The sequence below is a fragment of the Myxine glutinosa genome, chromosome 7 (genome assembly GCF_964187855.1).
Source record: "Myxine glutinosa chromosome 7, kmMyxGlut1.1, whole genome shotgun sequence".
Classification (NCBI taxonomy): Eukaryota; Metazoa; Chordata; class Myxini; order Myxiniformes; family Myxinidae; genus Myxine; species Myxine glutinosa.
In genome coordinates this window covers 169,346,479-169,364,487 of record NC_136267.1, presented here as the reverse complement: position 1 = coordinate 169,364,487, position 18,009 = coordinate 169,346,479, and the positions used below count along the sequence as shown (strand labels likewise).

General features: G+C 36.1%; 1 protein-coding gene across 1 annotated transcript; it reads right to left on the bottom strand.

Moving 5' to 3' along the window:
• Nucleotides 1-13,572: 13,572 nt before the first annotated feature.
• LOC137430912 (uncharacterized) lies at nt 13,573-14,643 on the bottom strand. Its single transcript, XM_078781180.1, has 3 exons — nt 14,211-14,643; nt 13,992-14,120; nt 13,573-13,840 (listed from the first exon to the last, which is right to left on the bottom strand). The coding sequence occupies exons 1-3, from the start codon at nt 14,255-14,257 to the stop codon at nt 13,585-13,587; spliced, it is 432 nt and encodes a 143-aa protein (XP_078637306.1). The 5' UTR covers nt 14,258-14,643; the 3' UTR covers nt 13,573-13,584.
• Between the last annotated feature and the right edge of the window lie 3,366 nt (nt 14,644-18,009).

Here is an 18,009-nt window from a genome sequence, read left to right as displayed (position 1 = left end):
TTAGAAGAGAACAACTCACTCTCTGGACTGTAATTACTAGTGTCATAGATATTAATGTCCTTTTTCATGTCTGAATAAACATCATCAGTATTAATTTGCAAAATAAAACTATCTGTATCCATATAAAGTAGATTAACATCATTTTGATATTTCTTCCTCAAGTTATTATAAAAGTAATCATACATTAATGACTTTGATAAATCAAGAATTGTTGTTCCAATATAAATAGCTTTGTTCATTTCAATACTCTCTTTAATCAAATGGATCGCACAAAAGTTCTCAGTAAAGACCTCAGCTCGAGTAAAACTCGGTCTATTAATTAATTTTGATGCTTGTTCCCAAGATGTTGATAGTCTGATATTTTGTCTTTTCCTCACATTCTCCATAGTCTTACCAAAGACCGCATTATTCATCAATTTATAAAAGTCTTTCTCAAAATCTGTTTTTGACTCTGTTCTTCTTTGTGTATTAAAATCAATGTACCCCTTTAACCAATGACTTTGATTGAACTTTAGAACCCTATGGATCTTCTCTACTCTTAGACCTTTTGATAAATATTGTCGCAAATTTCTTTGGTGTAGAACATAATTTTTCTTGTTATATAATGTAGTAAGTAATTTTTCTGTTGATTCACCTATATCAAACGATCGTTGATTAATCACTCAACCATTCTTTCTTTGGACTTTCTTTCTCACAAGCAAATGGGAGATCTTTGTGTAGGTTATGGAGTTCCTCTGGATATTTTAAATCAATTTCAAAATAATAACCAACTTTTTCTTCATCCAATTCTTTTTGTGTAGAGATACATACATCTTGTAAAACGTTTTTGTAGTCTTTTTCCTTTACCCATCTAAGTTTTCCATAAGGAAGAGCCTGAGACATTGCCCAGCCATACAGGTTGTTCGCGTCATAGTACATCAAGTAAGAACTCTCTTTCGTTGGATCATAATTTGGAAGATATTTGTTATTTGCTTTTGCGTATCTACTCGAGCAGACTTGTGAAATTCCACCTCTTTTTGCCTTTTCAATCATCAAAAGCATATCAACATCGGTTATCAAATCCAAATCTTGTTTTGTCATTTTCAACATCGCACTCCAGGCCAATCCAGGTGCTGTGTAGTAGTGAGCAGGATCCAATCCATATCCAGTGCGACAAACAGATCTAAAGGCTTCAAATACATCGGCCAATAAAAGCACATCAGTTTTGAGATACAAATCGTGATACTCGCCAAGATTCTTGATGTTATATTTTTCCCAAACATTTTGTGCGTGTACATAATCTTTATCAGATATATTACTGTTGTTTAATTTGTTATAGAAATTTTATTTTGAAGGAAGTTGTGTTTCATTGAATCTCTCAAATGAGTCCATATAGTCATAGGGGTAAATTCCCTTTTGTGTTAGAAAATCTTTATCTAAAAAATACTCTGAAAGACATGGAAACTCTTTTAGATTTTGAACCAAGTTAACCAATGGACTTGCCATGAATTTAAATGTATCAAGAAATCTGATATGAGTAATAGGAGATGTGTGAATTGTTTTTGTGAATGAAATGTATTTCTGATCCGTGTTTGGAATTGCTGAGATACTTCCAGAAGTCTTTGAGAGTTCCTTGATAAATAGATGTGTATCATAATGAGCGTTGTTATGAAGAAAGACAGGAATGAAAGAGGGGAGTTGATAATTAATATTACAACTTTGATGAGCCAGACCTCTATATTTACCAGTGAGATGACAATGGTCTCTAACCTTTAGACCTTTACCAATTTTCTCCTCACAAATATGACAGACATTGTTTTTTATAAATTCCCTTTTTTCTTTACTTGTTAAGGACATTGGTTTATTGGTTTCTCTCATTATCTTGGTTAATCGAACACAGTCTTTTTCTAGTCGTTTCACAAACTCCTCTGGGGTATTTGAGCCTCTATACATCTCTAACTTGTTATATTTATCACCAACGGATGATTTGATATAATAACAAAAACCACAAGGAGTATGTTTTTGATATTTATTTGTGTATGATTCTTTTGGATCTGGAGAAGCAGTATCTATTTTTTCTAAAATACTTTCAAAATCAGCATATATAACAAATGGATGTTTGATCTTTTTATTTTCATCTTTGAATGTGATCTTTGAGCCTTCTTTAGGCATATTGATTACCGTTGATTTATGTTCGCCACAATAATTTGAATGTTTATCTAATCTTTCTTGTGAATTGAAGAAGTTAAGACAACGCAAACAAATATATATTTTATTTGTTCTCTTACAGACTTGTGGTTTTATTAATTTAGCAATATCTTTGATGTATGTATAATGTGAATTTTCGTCTGAATTAAAATATAGAAGATTAATATGAGTTTGTTTACAATTGTCAGAAAGCTTTAAAACCTGAATGTTGTTTGTTTCTGTTAGACCATAAACATTAACTGATAAATTATTCATCTTTTCAAATTTAGGAATATCATTTAAAGTCATCGGAAACTTTAGATCTTTCGTATTTAATGTATTCTCATATTTTTTATAATGAGATACTCTTTCATCATGAAAATGTGGAGGATGTAAGTGTGCTAAAATAGACCAGAGAAAACATTTATTGTCTTTATTTTTGATATTGATAACTGCTTTTCTATTTTTGATAACACTGGGTAAATCAATGTAAGAAGAAGCTTTTAGAGGATCTGATTTAAGAATATGAATGTCTATGTAAATAATTTTTCCTATATTGAATCCACTTCCTACGATTGAATTATCCACATCTTGCTCTTGTTTAATAAGTTCATCATAGACTCCTGATGTTTTAAAATCTTGATATGAAGATATAAAGTGTGGCTCAGTTCTCATGTATGGTGCATCTATAACTCCTTCATCCTTTGTCATTTCTAATTTTACTCCCATATAAAATTTAAGTGGTTTCATTTCCTTTAGTGTTTTTTCAATCAACGTTTGAACAGCAGGTTTAACTATTTCTACAGCATCAACTATAGACTCTGGTTCAGGAGGTTTGAAGTTAAAGACTCTTATTTTAATATGTCCTTTGAATGCTCCATCAGAGTTTTTAGTTGTGATAAAATTAGATAAATGTAGATTTGTTTTAAGATGTATTTTGAAGCCTTTCTTGAAGATATTTTTATTACATGTAGAACAGTGTTTTGTTTCAGGTGGAAGAGGGGAAAGTTTGTTAAAAATGTTGTATGTATGTTTTGCGGTGAGAATATGTTGTTTATAATATTTTACTTCCTTCTCGCAAGTATCACAATAAACCATATTTATAGCGTGAGAAAACGTGGTGTTTTATATATATCACTGTACTTAAAGTAAAACACTTTTGAGCTTTACAGCTCCTTTTTATATATATCGCTGTGCTTAAACTAAAACACTTTTCACTCAGAATCATCGAAGTCATAACTATCACATGAATACTCAGAATCATACTCAGTCATCAATAAAGCTACTCTCATAACTATCATCTGTGTTCAATGAAATACTATCATCACCATCGTCCAAGTTCAATGAAATACTATCATCACTATCGTCCGAGTTCAATGAAATAGTAAAATCTTCACTGCTGTATTGTCTCATATTTAATTAGCAAGAAAAATATTCCCATCAATATCTATATACTTTCTTTCATTAACAGATTCAATCTCTACAATTTTTATATCAAAAGTTATCTTTAAATAATCTCTAACTATCATAGAACGAAATGACATTTCACCAGAAATATTAACATCATTCATTTTACTTAGATCTACACCCTTTGGATTATTAAAGAAAATACAAATGTCTCCTCTAGAATTATTAATGGTCTTATCATTCTTTTTCAAAGTATCACTATCGATCACTTTTTCAAGCTTTGAATAAATTGCCAGGAGTAGAGGAGAAACTTTTGTTAGATTTACTTTAATGGATGTCTTTCCAGGTATAATTAGAGCTCTTCCTTTACATGAAATAGAGGGACTCATGTTATTTTCCATAGCTGGTTTTACCCAAAAATTTCCATATTTATCTTTGTTCAATTTAACATCTTTGACATATTTTTCTATATCTTCCACCGAAGTAGAGATTGATTGAAATTTGTCTTTTGTGTTTTGAAACATTGTATTTATTAGTTTAAAAAACTTGCATTTAGTTTAAGTAAAAATTAACTATATAAATATGATAGAAGGATATTTAGAATTTCCAGACTCTCCATATGATAAATTAGAGAATTGTCCGGCTTGTGATAGAAGATGGCTTAATAATGAGGATTCATATAAACAATGTATTTTCTGTGATTTAATTTTAATTGATGATAAAAAAATATATAGAAAAATATATAACTCTTTTAAATTAGAACCAAAAATGAAATACTTTACAGGATTAATAAGAGAGATGAATGTTAAGTATTATGGTGATAATACACCATTTCTTACAAGGAAAGAGACTCTTTGTATTGAGGAAATGTATAAGGGTTTAATGATATTTATTATTCAAAATAATTTTAATGGAAATGTTAATCCAAGATACTACATAAATAAAATAATGAATTATTTTGAAATTAAACCCGAACTCAGGATAAAATATAGAGTTTCTAAAATAGCTCAAAAAAAGTTGGATGACTTGTTTTCCAAATATATAAATGAATGATTTTTTTACCCGTTTGGGAAAATAAGATAAAATTTAATAACCATAAAAACATTCCAAATTCATTGAGATGTCTAATAGTTGGTTCAAGCGGATGTGGGAAAACCTGTTTACTTTTAAAGATGCTCCTTGGTCCTAATTTTTTAGATTATGATAATTTAATAATTTTTACAAAGTCAAGTTTTCAACCCGAGTATCAACTACTCTCACAGGGTTTTAATGCGGGTCTTAAAAAGGAAGACATTATCGGTTTATTTAAACTTCAAAACGAACTAAATGATTATAATATTGAAGATATAATACAATTATTTTGTGATACACAGAAATCAAAATCGAAACCCATAACTTGTATTCTCAGTGATAATACGGATGATATACCTTCACCTCAAGATTTAGATAAATCAAAAAAGAACCTCGTCATCTTTGATGATTGTGTTAATGAGAGAAACCAAACAGTAATGGATAGCTACTATACAAGAGGGAGACATTCTTCTTGTAATTGTATATATCTTAGTCAATCATATTTTCAACTCCCTCGACGCTCAATAAGAAACAATGCCAATACTTTTATTTTATTTAAGTTAAATTCAATAGATGTAAATAATTTTTGGAGAGATAATTGCTCTACGTTATTTAGTAAAAAAGAATTTGAAAATTATATGAAACACACGATTGGAAAATATAAATATATTGTTGTGAAACAAGATGAGATACTAAATGATATTTTTCAATAAATAAATACAGAAAATGAATACCGAAGAAAGAGCAAGAAAGTTTAAAGAACATCAAGAGTTGGTTTCAAAAGTTGTAAAGCAACAGGAAGAGATAAAGAAGAAACGGAGACAGAAACTAACTGGTGAAGAAGCCTTTGAAAGAAAACAAGAGAAATTTTTTAAACCGCTTTTAAAAACTCAACACCCTACAGTTCCCACGGTAGAATTTACTCCGAAAAAACTTCAAATGCTCAAAGATTTTAGTCAGATAACAAAACAAGAACTTGGTGAATTAGAATATGATGACGAGGGATTATTTCGGAAACTTGAGGAGGTAAATCAACCCCCTAATTATGTTGTGGAAGCTCTTCAAAACAATGAATATTCGGCGGGTTCAAAAACCAGAGCAGGTCTCATTCCAACAGAAGAACCAGCAGTGTTTCATCTTGTGGAAGGAAAGGTATTGATATTTAATGATGAATTGATGTTCTTGAGTTCTACTCAACCAAATGTTAAATTAACTCCAAGATTAATGTTTCTTCTAAGCCTGGTGTTGGCTTAGCGGTTAGGGTGCCGGCTTGGGATCCTAGCGATCCTGGGTTCGAATCCCGGTCGATCGCTGAATTAACGCCAGGGGGTTGACTCAGCCTGTCATCCTTCCGAGGTCGGCAAATTGAGCACCAGCTTGCTGGGATGAATGACCACGGTGTGTACCCCGATTTAGAATAGGTACACCGTATCCCTGCGCATCGTAAGAGGCGACCAAGGGTTGGCGTCAGGAAGGGCATCCGGCCATAAAAACATTGCCTCAAACAGGGAACCATGATTGTCATGGGGCCCGTAAGGCTAACCCCCGCTCTAGCGGGGAAAATGGCCTTAAAACGATCATTCATTAATGTTTCTTCTAACAAACCCCGGATTCAGCGGTTCAAAATATTTTGAGGAACCACTTGATATGGAAAGAGAGGAAGATAGGGTATATATTGAGTTGCTAAATGCACTTGATTATGGAGTTTCTGTTGCTGGTAAAAGTAAGAAGAATGAGAAGGAGAAACATATTATTGATGCTTTAAGTAAGCTTGGTTCGGGTGTTAGTTTTCTTCCAAATGACCCATCACAATTAGTTAATAGGCTATTATTGTTGTTAGGTAGTAAGAAGGCTGGAAACAACAATTGTTTTAATGAATCCTCAGCCATTTTAGATCAGTTGATGAATATGAAAATAATTAATAAATGTCAATACAAAGATATTTTATTAGATATTAAATAAGATGAGAAGCACAATTCTTAGTTTTAATTTCACAACGAGCGATTACACAGCTTCATTCCCTTACCCACTACAACTTGACCCCCTTACCTCATATGAGGCATCTTTATTATCGATGGAAACTTATAATAACTTGTTTAATATCACAGAGAAAAACAACAAGTTTAGTTATAATCCAGGAAGTGGATATAAGACTATAACCGTTTCACCTGGAGCTTACGAGATTTCTCAAATATCTTCAGAAGTCTCTCGCCTTATGAAAGAAAAAGGTGATGAACCAAAAAATATTGTAATAGATACTCAAAAACACACTTCAAAATCAACTATTAAACTTAAAAATAATTATAAAGTTGATTTCACGATTGAAAATTCGTTTAGAGAGCTATTGGGTTTCTCTTCAAAAAAGATTGAAAATAACGGGACGTTTTACAGTGATAATGTTATCCAAATATCCTCCGGTATAAATTCAGTATTAATTCATTGTGATTTGATTGATGGTGCTTATAACGATGGAATAAGAACAAATACAATATTTTCATTCAGTGCATACTCAACCCCGATTGGTTATAAATTTAATATGGAACCAAAAAATCTTGTCTATTTACCTGTGTCAGGAAAAACCATATACAGAGTAAATTTTAGGATAACCGACCAAGATAATCGTATGATATCCTTTAATGATGAAATTATATCCATCAGAATTCACCTACGTGAAGTTTTTCAATAAATAAATAATGGTTATTGTGAGAAAACACGAGTTGGGAAAATATAAAATAATTACAGGGGAGGGCATGTACCTTTCACCATACTATAAGGGTGAAGGTATGTTTCTTGGGAGAGGATACTATAAACCAAAGAGACAACGGGGTGTGGGACATCAATTTAGAAATAAAGGAGATGGGATAATTGATACTCTAATGGGTATTGGTTCAACCATTCTTAAACATAAAGACCTAATTGGTTCAACTGCTTCTCTCATGGGAAATGTAGCGGGTGCTGTAAAGAGTATAAAAGATGCTCAAAAGGAGTCCCATAAATTACAAGCAATCAAAGAAATAAAAAAAGGTAAAACTCAACTATCTTCACAAGAACGACAAAAAATCATTAAAATACTTGGGTCAGGGTTTCAACAATTTTAATGCTATATAAATACAAGTATGGAAGCGATTGATAGTATCTATGATTTGGATGATACGATTATCATTTCAAACTCCACTAAAAAGGAAGACTATTTTAAGGTAAATGCTATAACAGGAACAGACTGGAATTCAAACGGAACAAAAAGTTTTGAAATAAATAATCAACAAACTTACTTGAATATAGCTGATAGTTTCTTGCTGTGTAAATTTAAATTCACTAAGGCTGCGAATAATACTAATGCTGCACTCGTAAATGATTTCTTCTGGAAAATGTTTGACAGTGTCCGCCTGTATATTGGAACACAAGAGGTTGAAGCGGTTGATTATGTCTCTGCTACATCTGAAATGATGAAATTTACACTATATTCGTTTAGTGATAGAATGGGTAAGGGAGCTGTTGAAGGTTTTATTCCTGATATGTCAACGGGTACAAACGCAGACCCTGGTTATAGTCAAAGGAAGTCAATGTATAATGATGACGCAAAAGCTGAGAATAGTTTTACAGTAGCAGTACCTCTGAAAGGTATATTTGGATTTTGTGATTATGATAAAGTTTTGTATGGGCTTAAAATTAGATTTCAACTACAAAGGAATGATATAATGTAAATAGATTGCTTTTTGGGGATGAAAATGCTTTTGGAGAAAATAATAAATTTGTTATTAATGATTTGTGTTGGTATATCAGTGAATATACTCCTAATCTTAAAACGGAAGAGATGTTAAATAGAAGACTTAACTCAAAGAAACCGCTAAATGTATCATACCTTAAAAGAAGATGTCAACACGTTAAACTGGAACACACTACCTACACTTGGAATTTGGGTGTTCTTCAAGGAAAGCCACGATACCTCTGGCTCATTTTTAAAAAACCAGATGGAGAGGACGGTACTAATAAGAACAAGTGAATCCTCTTGGATTGCGCTGAGGTTCGGGCATGGAATTTCGAGCCTCGATCATGGTTCGAGCCTCGATCTTGTATACAAAAATAATAATAAAAAAAATAATAATAATAATAATAAGAACCTTGGGCCGAATCTCGCGCTTCACCAGTGCGCGTGCGCGAATTTACGTCACGTCGGCAGCGAGAAGGGGTTCCCCAACACGAACCAATCAGGAACTGCCACGTCACACTTATATGATCTCAGAATTCCTGTGACAGGAATTCACGTTACACTGGCTGGAAGTCATTCGCTAGAGGCGCTTCCTCAGCGCTAATAATGCCCTGAGTGATAATGCTAAGGTGAAACAACTTCGGGTTTCTCTTGATGGCACATTTTATCCGCGAGATAGATTGGAAATTGATTGGGAAAAAAATGATTATGCGGAAGCCTACAAGTCCTACCAAAAGGTGTGTGAAAGTAATGGTAATAATGATCCTATTTTGGATATGGTTGCGTTTCAAAAACTTTATACAATCTACGCAATTGACCTGAGTTCTCAAAAGGAAACTATAAAGTCTAATCGAGTGGATACTTCTCTATACATTGAAAGAGGGGAGAGTGAAGAGGTTAATGCATATTGTTTGCTTTTGGAGGAAACAGAATTACAGATTAATACAGATAATGGTGTTATGATTAATATCACATAGGTTTTTTCTCATAAATAAATGGTTGGGGTATATGTTAATCAAATCAATCTTAATAAATTAACATCTTGTATTCAAAATCAAAAGCCTTGTATTATTAATGTTAATACAATTCAAAGAAAAGGAGCTGTAAGAATTGATGTTTTACTCACACACACACAAGTAAAAACACTAAATGATGTTGGATCACTTAAAATTAAAATGACGAAACCTATGTTAAAGAAATATTCAATAGACGAGTCAAGAGGAGGATTTCTCCCGTTTCTAATTCCTTTATTTGCTGGTTTAAGTGCGGCGGGAGCATTGACTGGTGGTATTTCAGCAGCGGTAAAAACTGCTAACGAAAGGAAGGCACAACTAAAAGCTCAAAAAGAATTGGAAAGACATAACAAGGAGTTGGAGAAACAAATTAGTGGAAGTGGTGTAATTGTAGATTTTGCTCAAAAACTTGAAAGTCTACCTGATAAAGCTAGATTGTTGGTTGGAGATATGCTTTCCTCTATCGCTCAAGCGGGTGTTAAACTAACTAAACGGGGTAATGGATTGTATCTTTCTCATAAATAAATGGATAAATGGTTTAAACAATTTGGAAAGAATACAACGTCAATATAGAACTAGCTAAGTATTGTAAAACACTAAAAATTGATAATGTGGTTATTTGTATGAGAGATGAATTAATACATATAAATAAGAATACAAAGAATATTATTATGAATTTAGACACACAGAATGGTTCTCATTGGGTTTGTATTCATAATAGTCAGGATAAATATTATTTTGATAGTTATGGTATGCCACCACCTGTTGAAGTAATACAATTCTTACAGAATGGTGTTTATCAAACATTTCAAGTTCAAGAAATTAATTCTAAATGTTGTGGTCAATTATGTTTATATGTATTATTTCAACTCAACAATAATGAAAATTTTTATGATATCATTTTAAATCTAATATAAATGACATGTTGGAAAAGATGGTTCTATCTTTGGAAAATCCTCTCAGGATATTGATTTATCAAATTATTATACAAAGGCACAGGCTGAACGACAAAAATATAGTGTAAGTAAAAATATTAATATGAAGAATACTTATAAATTAATCAATTATCCAAACCCTACAGATGCGAATGACTTAATGAGATTAAGTGATTTATCACAATATATATTTTTAAAGAAAACAGCACGTTTTGTTAAACAAGTAAAATTTACAACCACAACACCTGGTTATACTGACCATACACCTTTCCTCATTGAATTTAACTACCTGCTTACAATTGAATTTTATAAAGAAGGACATTTAGTTAATATGCGAATTAATAAATGGGGGTACGATATGCCTGATTTAGGGTATAATTGGTCTTTTTCAATAAACATAGAAGACCTACATGATTTGAATCAGTCTCGTAAAGAAGAATATTATCCACTTGGTGAAGATAAGGATTTATGTGGAAGTACAATTAGTAAACAACAAATACGTGATTTTAAGAAAAGAAAAATATATGATAGTATAGCGATGGTTCGCATGACAAAGAAGGAAGGTAATGAGATAAGGATAGAAAGCCGAGGAATACAAACCGATTTGGTAGTGGGAAGATGGGGTGGTATTACCTGTCATAATATTAATCTCACATATATTTCTGATACATAAATGGCAGGAAGAAGACTACAAGAGAATTATAATTTTTGTATTCAAGGATACCTACAAGAAAAGGGTGCTCGGTATTACATACCTTATGATTTGGAGCATATACATGGGAATTTTGTCATTAAAAACTGGCCTTATACTGATATTGTTAAACCCACAAATAGAGACTTGTTTAAAATATTAAATAAAAATGAACTTCTCAAAGTTATGAAATATAAAACTCTTTTAGAAATCGTCAACAAATCTTATTGGTATCCTATTATGAGAATAATAATTATAGATACAAGAATATCTCAAAATCCAGATGAGTATATGTATAATATTCTTTGGGGTTCAAACTCAAGGGTAGCAAGGGAAGGAGTTGAAGAAGAGAAGGAGGAAAGAGAGAAGGAGAAGGAGGAGAAGGAGAAGGAGGACAGGGAGGAAAAGTATAAAAAGATGGAAATCAGTGAGATTCGTAAAAGATTGAATGTATTACAGCAAATAAATCAATCTCAACGCACCGAAGAGGAAAATAAAGAAAGAATGACTCTTGTGAAGATATTGGTTTTAAAAACGGCTGAGATGAGTTCAATTTCAGGGAGGAGATTTACACGAGAAAGTGGGGAAGAAGAAGAAGAAGGAAAAGATTATGTGGTTGATGATGCTATTGACTTTAGTTAGTTTTTATTTGTAAATAAATGGAGGAGAGAGTGAAGGCATTCCTTAGGATTCTTTATGTTTTAAAAATAAAGATTGAAATGTATATGTTGAAAACCAAAAAGGTTTTGATACTCTGTCGGAATTTTTCTGATAAATAAATATGAGTTATTGTCTCAAATGTAAAAAGAAAACTAAATCTAAAAATATCTCTTATGTTAAAGCTAAAAATAATAGAGTTTATCAAAAAGGAATATGTCAAGTGTGTGGCTCTAAAAAGTGCCAATTCATCTCACCTAAAAGAGGAGGAGATATACAAAAGTTTCTGTCAGGAAGTAAATTTACAACAACTGGAATTCCAGGGGAATTACACCTTCCAGGGTATTCTTTCTGTGGTCCAGGAACAAACTTGGATAAAAGATTAGATGAGGCTGACAATCCTAAACCTTGGTCCAGACCAAAAAATAGGGTTGATGAAGTGTGTATGAAGCATGATATTGCTTATGGGGATACCACCACATTGGATGAAAAACATGAAGCAGACAGAGAAATGTTGTATAATTTGTCTTTGATACGAAATCCGACATTGAGAGAGAAAGTTGATAGGTTTATTGTGAAAAAAATGATAAGTGTTAAATTGAAACTTGGTCTTGGTTATTTCCCAAAAAACTATTAAACTCCAATGATGTTATCAAGACTGAGGAGCTTTTGGCTAATGAATTACATAAACCTATAATCACAAAGTTTAAAAGAAGGAAAGTTTATTCTAAATACACTGACCACATATGGTCCGCTGATTTAATCGAACTAAATAATGATAAGGGATACAGGTATGCTTTAACCGTTATTGATTTGAGGAGTAGATTTGCCTGGGTTGTCCCTTTAAAAAATAAAAGGGGTGATACTTTAATGTTAGCCTTTAAGCTAATATTTGATAGGGATAAAAGAAAACCAAAGAAACTGTGGACCGATGAGGGAACAGAGTTCTACAACAAAATATTCATGAAATTTCTTAAGGGGAAGGGTATTAAATTATACAGCACCTTTAATGAAGGAAAGGCAGTTGTTATTGAGCGTTTTAATCGTACTTTGAAAGAGAAATTATATAAAAAATTCACACAACTCGGTTCTCAAAAATGGGTGTATTTAATTCAGGATATTGTAGATAATTACAATAATACAGTTCATTCATCAACAAAATCAAAACCATCAGAAACATTTACAAAATTAGAATATGAAAAGGAGATTAATTTGAGAAAGCCCAAGTTCAAAGTTGGTGATATTGTAAGGATATACAAATGGAAAAGCCATTTTGAGAAAGGTTATACACAAAAATGGACTAATGAATTATTTAAAATCATTGATGTAATGGATACAGTCCCTTGGACCTACAAATTATATGATTTAAATGGAGAAGAAATCTTGGGTTCATTTTACTCGCAAGAATTACAAAAAACAAAGCTAATAATTCATTAAACAACATTTCTATTCACCCCACCCAGATTAGCTAATTTAATTCGTGGTAATAATAAAAAAAAAAAAAAAAAATCATAAGCCATGCCCACACAGACCCCGCCCACACAGACCCCGCCCACACAGACCCCGCCCACACCCATCACCCCCCCACCCCCCATGCGTTCCCCCACCCTTGATCCCCCCTCATCCCACCCCCACCTTCCCCACACACACAAGGGGAGGGGATGGGAGGGGTGGGATGGGGGGAAATCAAGGGTGGGGGAACGCACCCTCCCCCCTAACCTTTATTCTTTTCTTGTAATTAATAATTAAATAATTCTGGACAAAGCATATATATATAAATAATATTTTAAACAAAATCTTTATATTTTTAAGACATTTTTCTTGAGGTATTACACATTTAACTTCTTCCCAGCACAAATCATCAATCTCTTCCCAACATAAGTCAAAGGTAGTTTCAACAGCAGCAGATATCTTCATGTTTGGAATCTCTTTCTGTCAAAGGCAAGAGGGGTAAAACAAGGAGAGAAATAAATGAATGATATACCCTGAATCACCTCCCACAATGCGCAGGGATATGGTGTACCTATTCGAAACGGTGTACCCACACATTGACACACACATGCTTACCTCCACAAAATCAAGCTTAGCGTCCAGATCGTCGAGATGAAAATTAAGGATATCACAGGATGACAGGAAATAACCATTCCTATGGAGTCCAAAATCGTCCCACTCCAAGCTTTGGTCTTCGAGGCTGCAAACAAAATAAGGAGAAATTACTATGCTGAAGTAAGCTTGACAAAACATCACACACACGCACACACACAAACACATACACACACGAACACACACACACACTAAGGCAGCGTCGTTTAACACAAATGTATTAATATTTAGTATCTTACCTTGCATATGAATCTTCCAAGAACGGTGAAATAGGCAAATGGTTTAAATGCTCATTCGCCTCGTTGTAAATCTCTTTCGGAAAAACTTCATTTTCTGCCAAGACCAGGTCATTTTCAAAACCTGAATTGCTGTAATAAAAAAAATATATCATGTCATATAAATTTAAATTAATCACATACAAAGCTCTCACCAACAGTTCAATTCTGAATGCAACTTACCCTTGTGAGTATTCTTCATCACTGGAATAAGACAAGTTGTCGTTCATCTTCGTCGATTCACAATGTTTAAAATTGAACTGAATACGGCTTTTTATAATGTAAAATGTATTCAGGGAAGAGAACTGGCTGACAGCATTTCGAGGAATCTCAAGGCGTGTGTGAAAACAGGAAACGAAACAATGAAAACTTTCTGGGAAGTTATCCAAGTCAGTGAAACAACGTCATTTCTCAAAAGCGAATAATTAATTTTAAAAAGGTTTGAGTATGGTGATGGAAGTTGGAGGAGAATTAAATTATTTCCCACGCATAAACAAATATTTGTAGGGTCGTTGTTTGAGTGGGTCAAAGATGATTCACCAGATGATATTAAGAGTAAAAGGTTAAAAGGTCCATAAGGTCAGAAGGATCACAGGTTCACACAGAAGGACCATTGTTTAAGTGGTATAATGAATAAGGATAACATGTCAAAAGGTTAGAAGGTTCGTAAATTTTCCCTACATTCCCTTCTACATTGTCGTTCATCTTCGTCGATTCCTCATTCCCTCATTCCCGTCGATTTCTACATTCCCTAAACTCTCCTGCACTCCATCCTCCATCCAGCGTCCTTAAACGTATTTTTAACTCGAAGGTCACAAGAAACTCATTTTGCAATAAATGTTCGTTTCCCATAAATCGTACACTTTCAAAAATCCAATCTCACCCCTCCCCTCCAAATCTTCCCCATAACCCCTCCCCTCCAAATCTTCCCCATCACCCCTCCCCTCCAAATCTTCCCCATCACCCATCCCTTTCAAATCTCCCCCCTTGCCCCCTCCCTCCTAAACTACCCCCTCACCCCTCCCCGCCAAGACGCCCCCTCGCCCCTCCCCTCCTAGACTCCTGCCTCACCCCTCCCCTCCAAATCTCCCCCATATCCCATCCCTTTCAAATCCCTCCCCTTGTCCCTTCCCTCCCAAACTCCCCCCTCACCCCTCCCCTTCAAATCTCCCCACCCTCATTGCTTCTCAATTTCCCCCCTCTCACTCCCCCTCCTCAAAGCGTCCTCCCCGCTTCTTCCCCCTTCAAACTCTCACCTCCATCTCCCCCAACCTTCTGCCTCGCTCTTCCCCCTCCTCAAATAACACCTCATTGTGGCTCACCCAATCACCATCAAACCTTTTGTCCGCCCCATCCTTCCCTTTCTCCGAGCTATTCTGAAATCTCTGACACACCTTCAACAGCTCTCCCTACCTCTTCCACCTCTTCTACATCTTACCCTACCCCTCCTCCCCCCTGTTCTGTATCTGATGCTCCCCCTTCCTCTTCATTAACGGTATGGACCTCAAACATCCGGGGCCTTCGTTCAAACTTAACTGATCTCTCCATACAGGTTGCTTCTGTCAAACCAGACGTGATCTGCTTAACAGAAACTTTCCTCCTTTATGATGTCTCTGATTCCATAGTATCTCTCCCGGGCTACTCCCTCCTCCGGTATGATAGACCTGAGCCTCGTCCTGGAGGCGGGGTTGCTATCTTTATCAAAAACTCTCTTCCTCACTCGCCCTGCACTGCACTCTCTCCACCTCACCCCCAGGAATACCTCTGGCTACGGCTTCCCCTTCGCTCCCACCTCTTGTTCATATGTGTGTTGTACCGTCCACCAAACAGTGATGACGCCATCTACATCTCGCTGTCTGATGATATGGACCAACTTCTATCTACTCATCCCAACTCTCTCTTCCTCATATGTGGTGATTTCAACTGTCATCATGCCAGTTGGCTGGGTGTGGGTACCTCTCTCACCAGCCATGGCTCCTCAGCAAAGGACTTCTGCGACTCACTGGGACTGACACAATCTGTCAATTTCCCGACCCGGATCTCAGTCAACGGAACATCTTCTCTTCTGGACTTGGTTATGACTAACTTCCCTGAAAATGTCTGCTGCTCTTCTTCTGCTCCGATCGGATCATCTGATCATGTCCTTGTTAAAGTGGACATCTCTCTGACCATCCTCAGGGAGCCTGCTCAGCGTCGACGAGTCTGGCATTTCACTCAGGCCAACTGGCACGGTCTTCAAGCAGCCATCAATCATCTGGACTGGTCTCCCATCTCTACCACCTCTGACATCAACTCATCCTGGGAATTCTTCCAAAGTAAATTGCTCTCTCTCATGCACAGATTTATCCCATCTCGTCTTCAGTTGTCATACCCTTCCTCCCGTCCATGGTACACGGAATCTTGTGGTGAGGCTGTTGCCAAGAAACAACTTGCCTTCGTCTCCTGGAAAGCAAATCCAACGGAAGGAAATCTCATTTCCTTTCACAAAGCCCGAAACAAGTGTGTGTCCACCCTCAGGAGAGCCAGGAAACAATATCTCTCCGTTCTCAAGACCGAACTCTCTTATCTGTCTCCCTCTTCCAAATCCTGGTGGCGTCTGGTCAAATCCGTTTCTGGTGTTTGTTCCCCCTCCATCCCCTCCCTTACCTCAAACAGCTACACAGCTGACTCCGCACGTGAAAAAGCTGAATGCCTCAACTCTGTGTTTGCCTCTAAATCTTGTGTCCCAAACCCATCCCTCTCTGTACCCACCATACCCAGTCGTACCCTGCTGCTCCTGGACTCCGTGTCCTTTCCTCCTGACAAGGTGGAAAAGTTTCTGTCAACCCTCGACTCTGATTCTGCAACTGGACCCGACGGCATCAGCCCACGGGTCCTAAAATCCTGCTCTGCTGCTCTATCTCACCCTCTCTCTGTTCTCTTCACCCTCTCTTTTGCTCAAGGTCAACTGCCATCTGCTTGGAAATCAGCCAACATCACCGCTTTGCACAAAAAAGGTGCAAAAACAGATCCTAGCAACTACAGACCAATCAGCCTTCTCCCAATTATCAGCAAAGTCATGGAATCCATCATTGCTTCTGATATGAAATCTTTCCTCTTCTCCAATGGCTTGATCTCTGATCATCAATTTGGTTTCAGACCAGGTCACTCTACTCTGGACATGCTGCTTCTGCTGTCTCAACAATGGATGGAGGTCCTCAATGCCAAACAGGAAATTAGAGCTGTCTCCCTCGACATATCACGTGCCTTCGACACGGTCTGGCACCCCGCTCTGCTCACCAAACTCTCCTCCTTTGGTATCCATGGAAATCTCCACGCATGGCTGGCGGACTTCCTCTCTAGTCGTCGTCAACGTGTGGCCCTGAATGGGTTTCTCTCATCTCCTCTTCCTGTTCAGGCCGGAGTTCCCCAAGGCAGTGTTCTGGGCCCCGTGCTTTTTCTGGTCTTCATCAATGATCTCTCTGACTCTCTCGAAAATCCTCTCTATCTCTTTGCTGATGACTCCACTCTCTGCCGCTCCATTCCTCTTCCCTCAGATCGGCAGTCTGCTGCCTCCTCACTCTCTGAAGACCTGGACAAAATCACAGACTGGTCAAACAAGTGGAACATGTCTTTCAATCCTGACAAATCTCACACTCTTACTATGTCTCTCCGAAAAGATCGACTGGACAACCCTCCCATCTACTTTCTCAACAATCCTCTCCAAGAAGTTCTGTCGCTCAAGATTTTGGGTCTCACTATCTGCCATGATCTTTCTTGGGAAAACCACATTTCCAAGCTGGCCTCCAAAGCCAGTCGCCGACTGGGAATCCTCCGTCGTGCGAAGTCCTTCCTCGGCACACCTGAGCTCCTCACCACATACAAGGCTTTCATCTGCAGCTCAATGGAATACTGTTCTCCCCTATGGGCCGGTGCTCCTGCCTCACACCTAGCTCGGCTTCACGCTGTTGAAACCAAAGCTTTCAGAATTATTGGAATCTCC

Bases quoted from the DNA above. Each gene is read 5' to 3' on its own strand.
- LOC137430912 (XM_078781180.1), bottom strand. From the start codon at position 14,257: ATGAACGACAACTTGTCTTATTCCAGTGATGAAGAATACTCACAAGG. The intron at 14,121-14,210 runs GTAAGTTGCATT...TTTTTATTACAG, and splicing joins GATGAAGAATACTCACAAGG to CAATTCAGGTTTTGAAAATG. The intron at 13,841-13,991 runs GTAAGATACTAA...TTTTGTTTGCAG, and splicing joins TTGGAAGATTCATATGCAAG to CCTCGAAGACCAAAGCTTGG.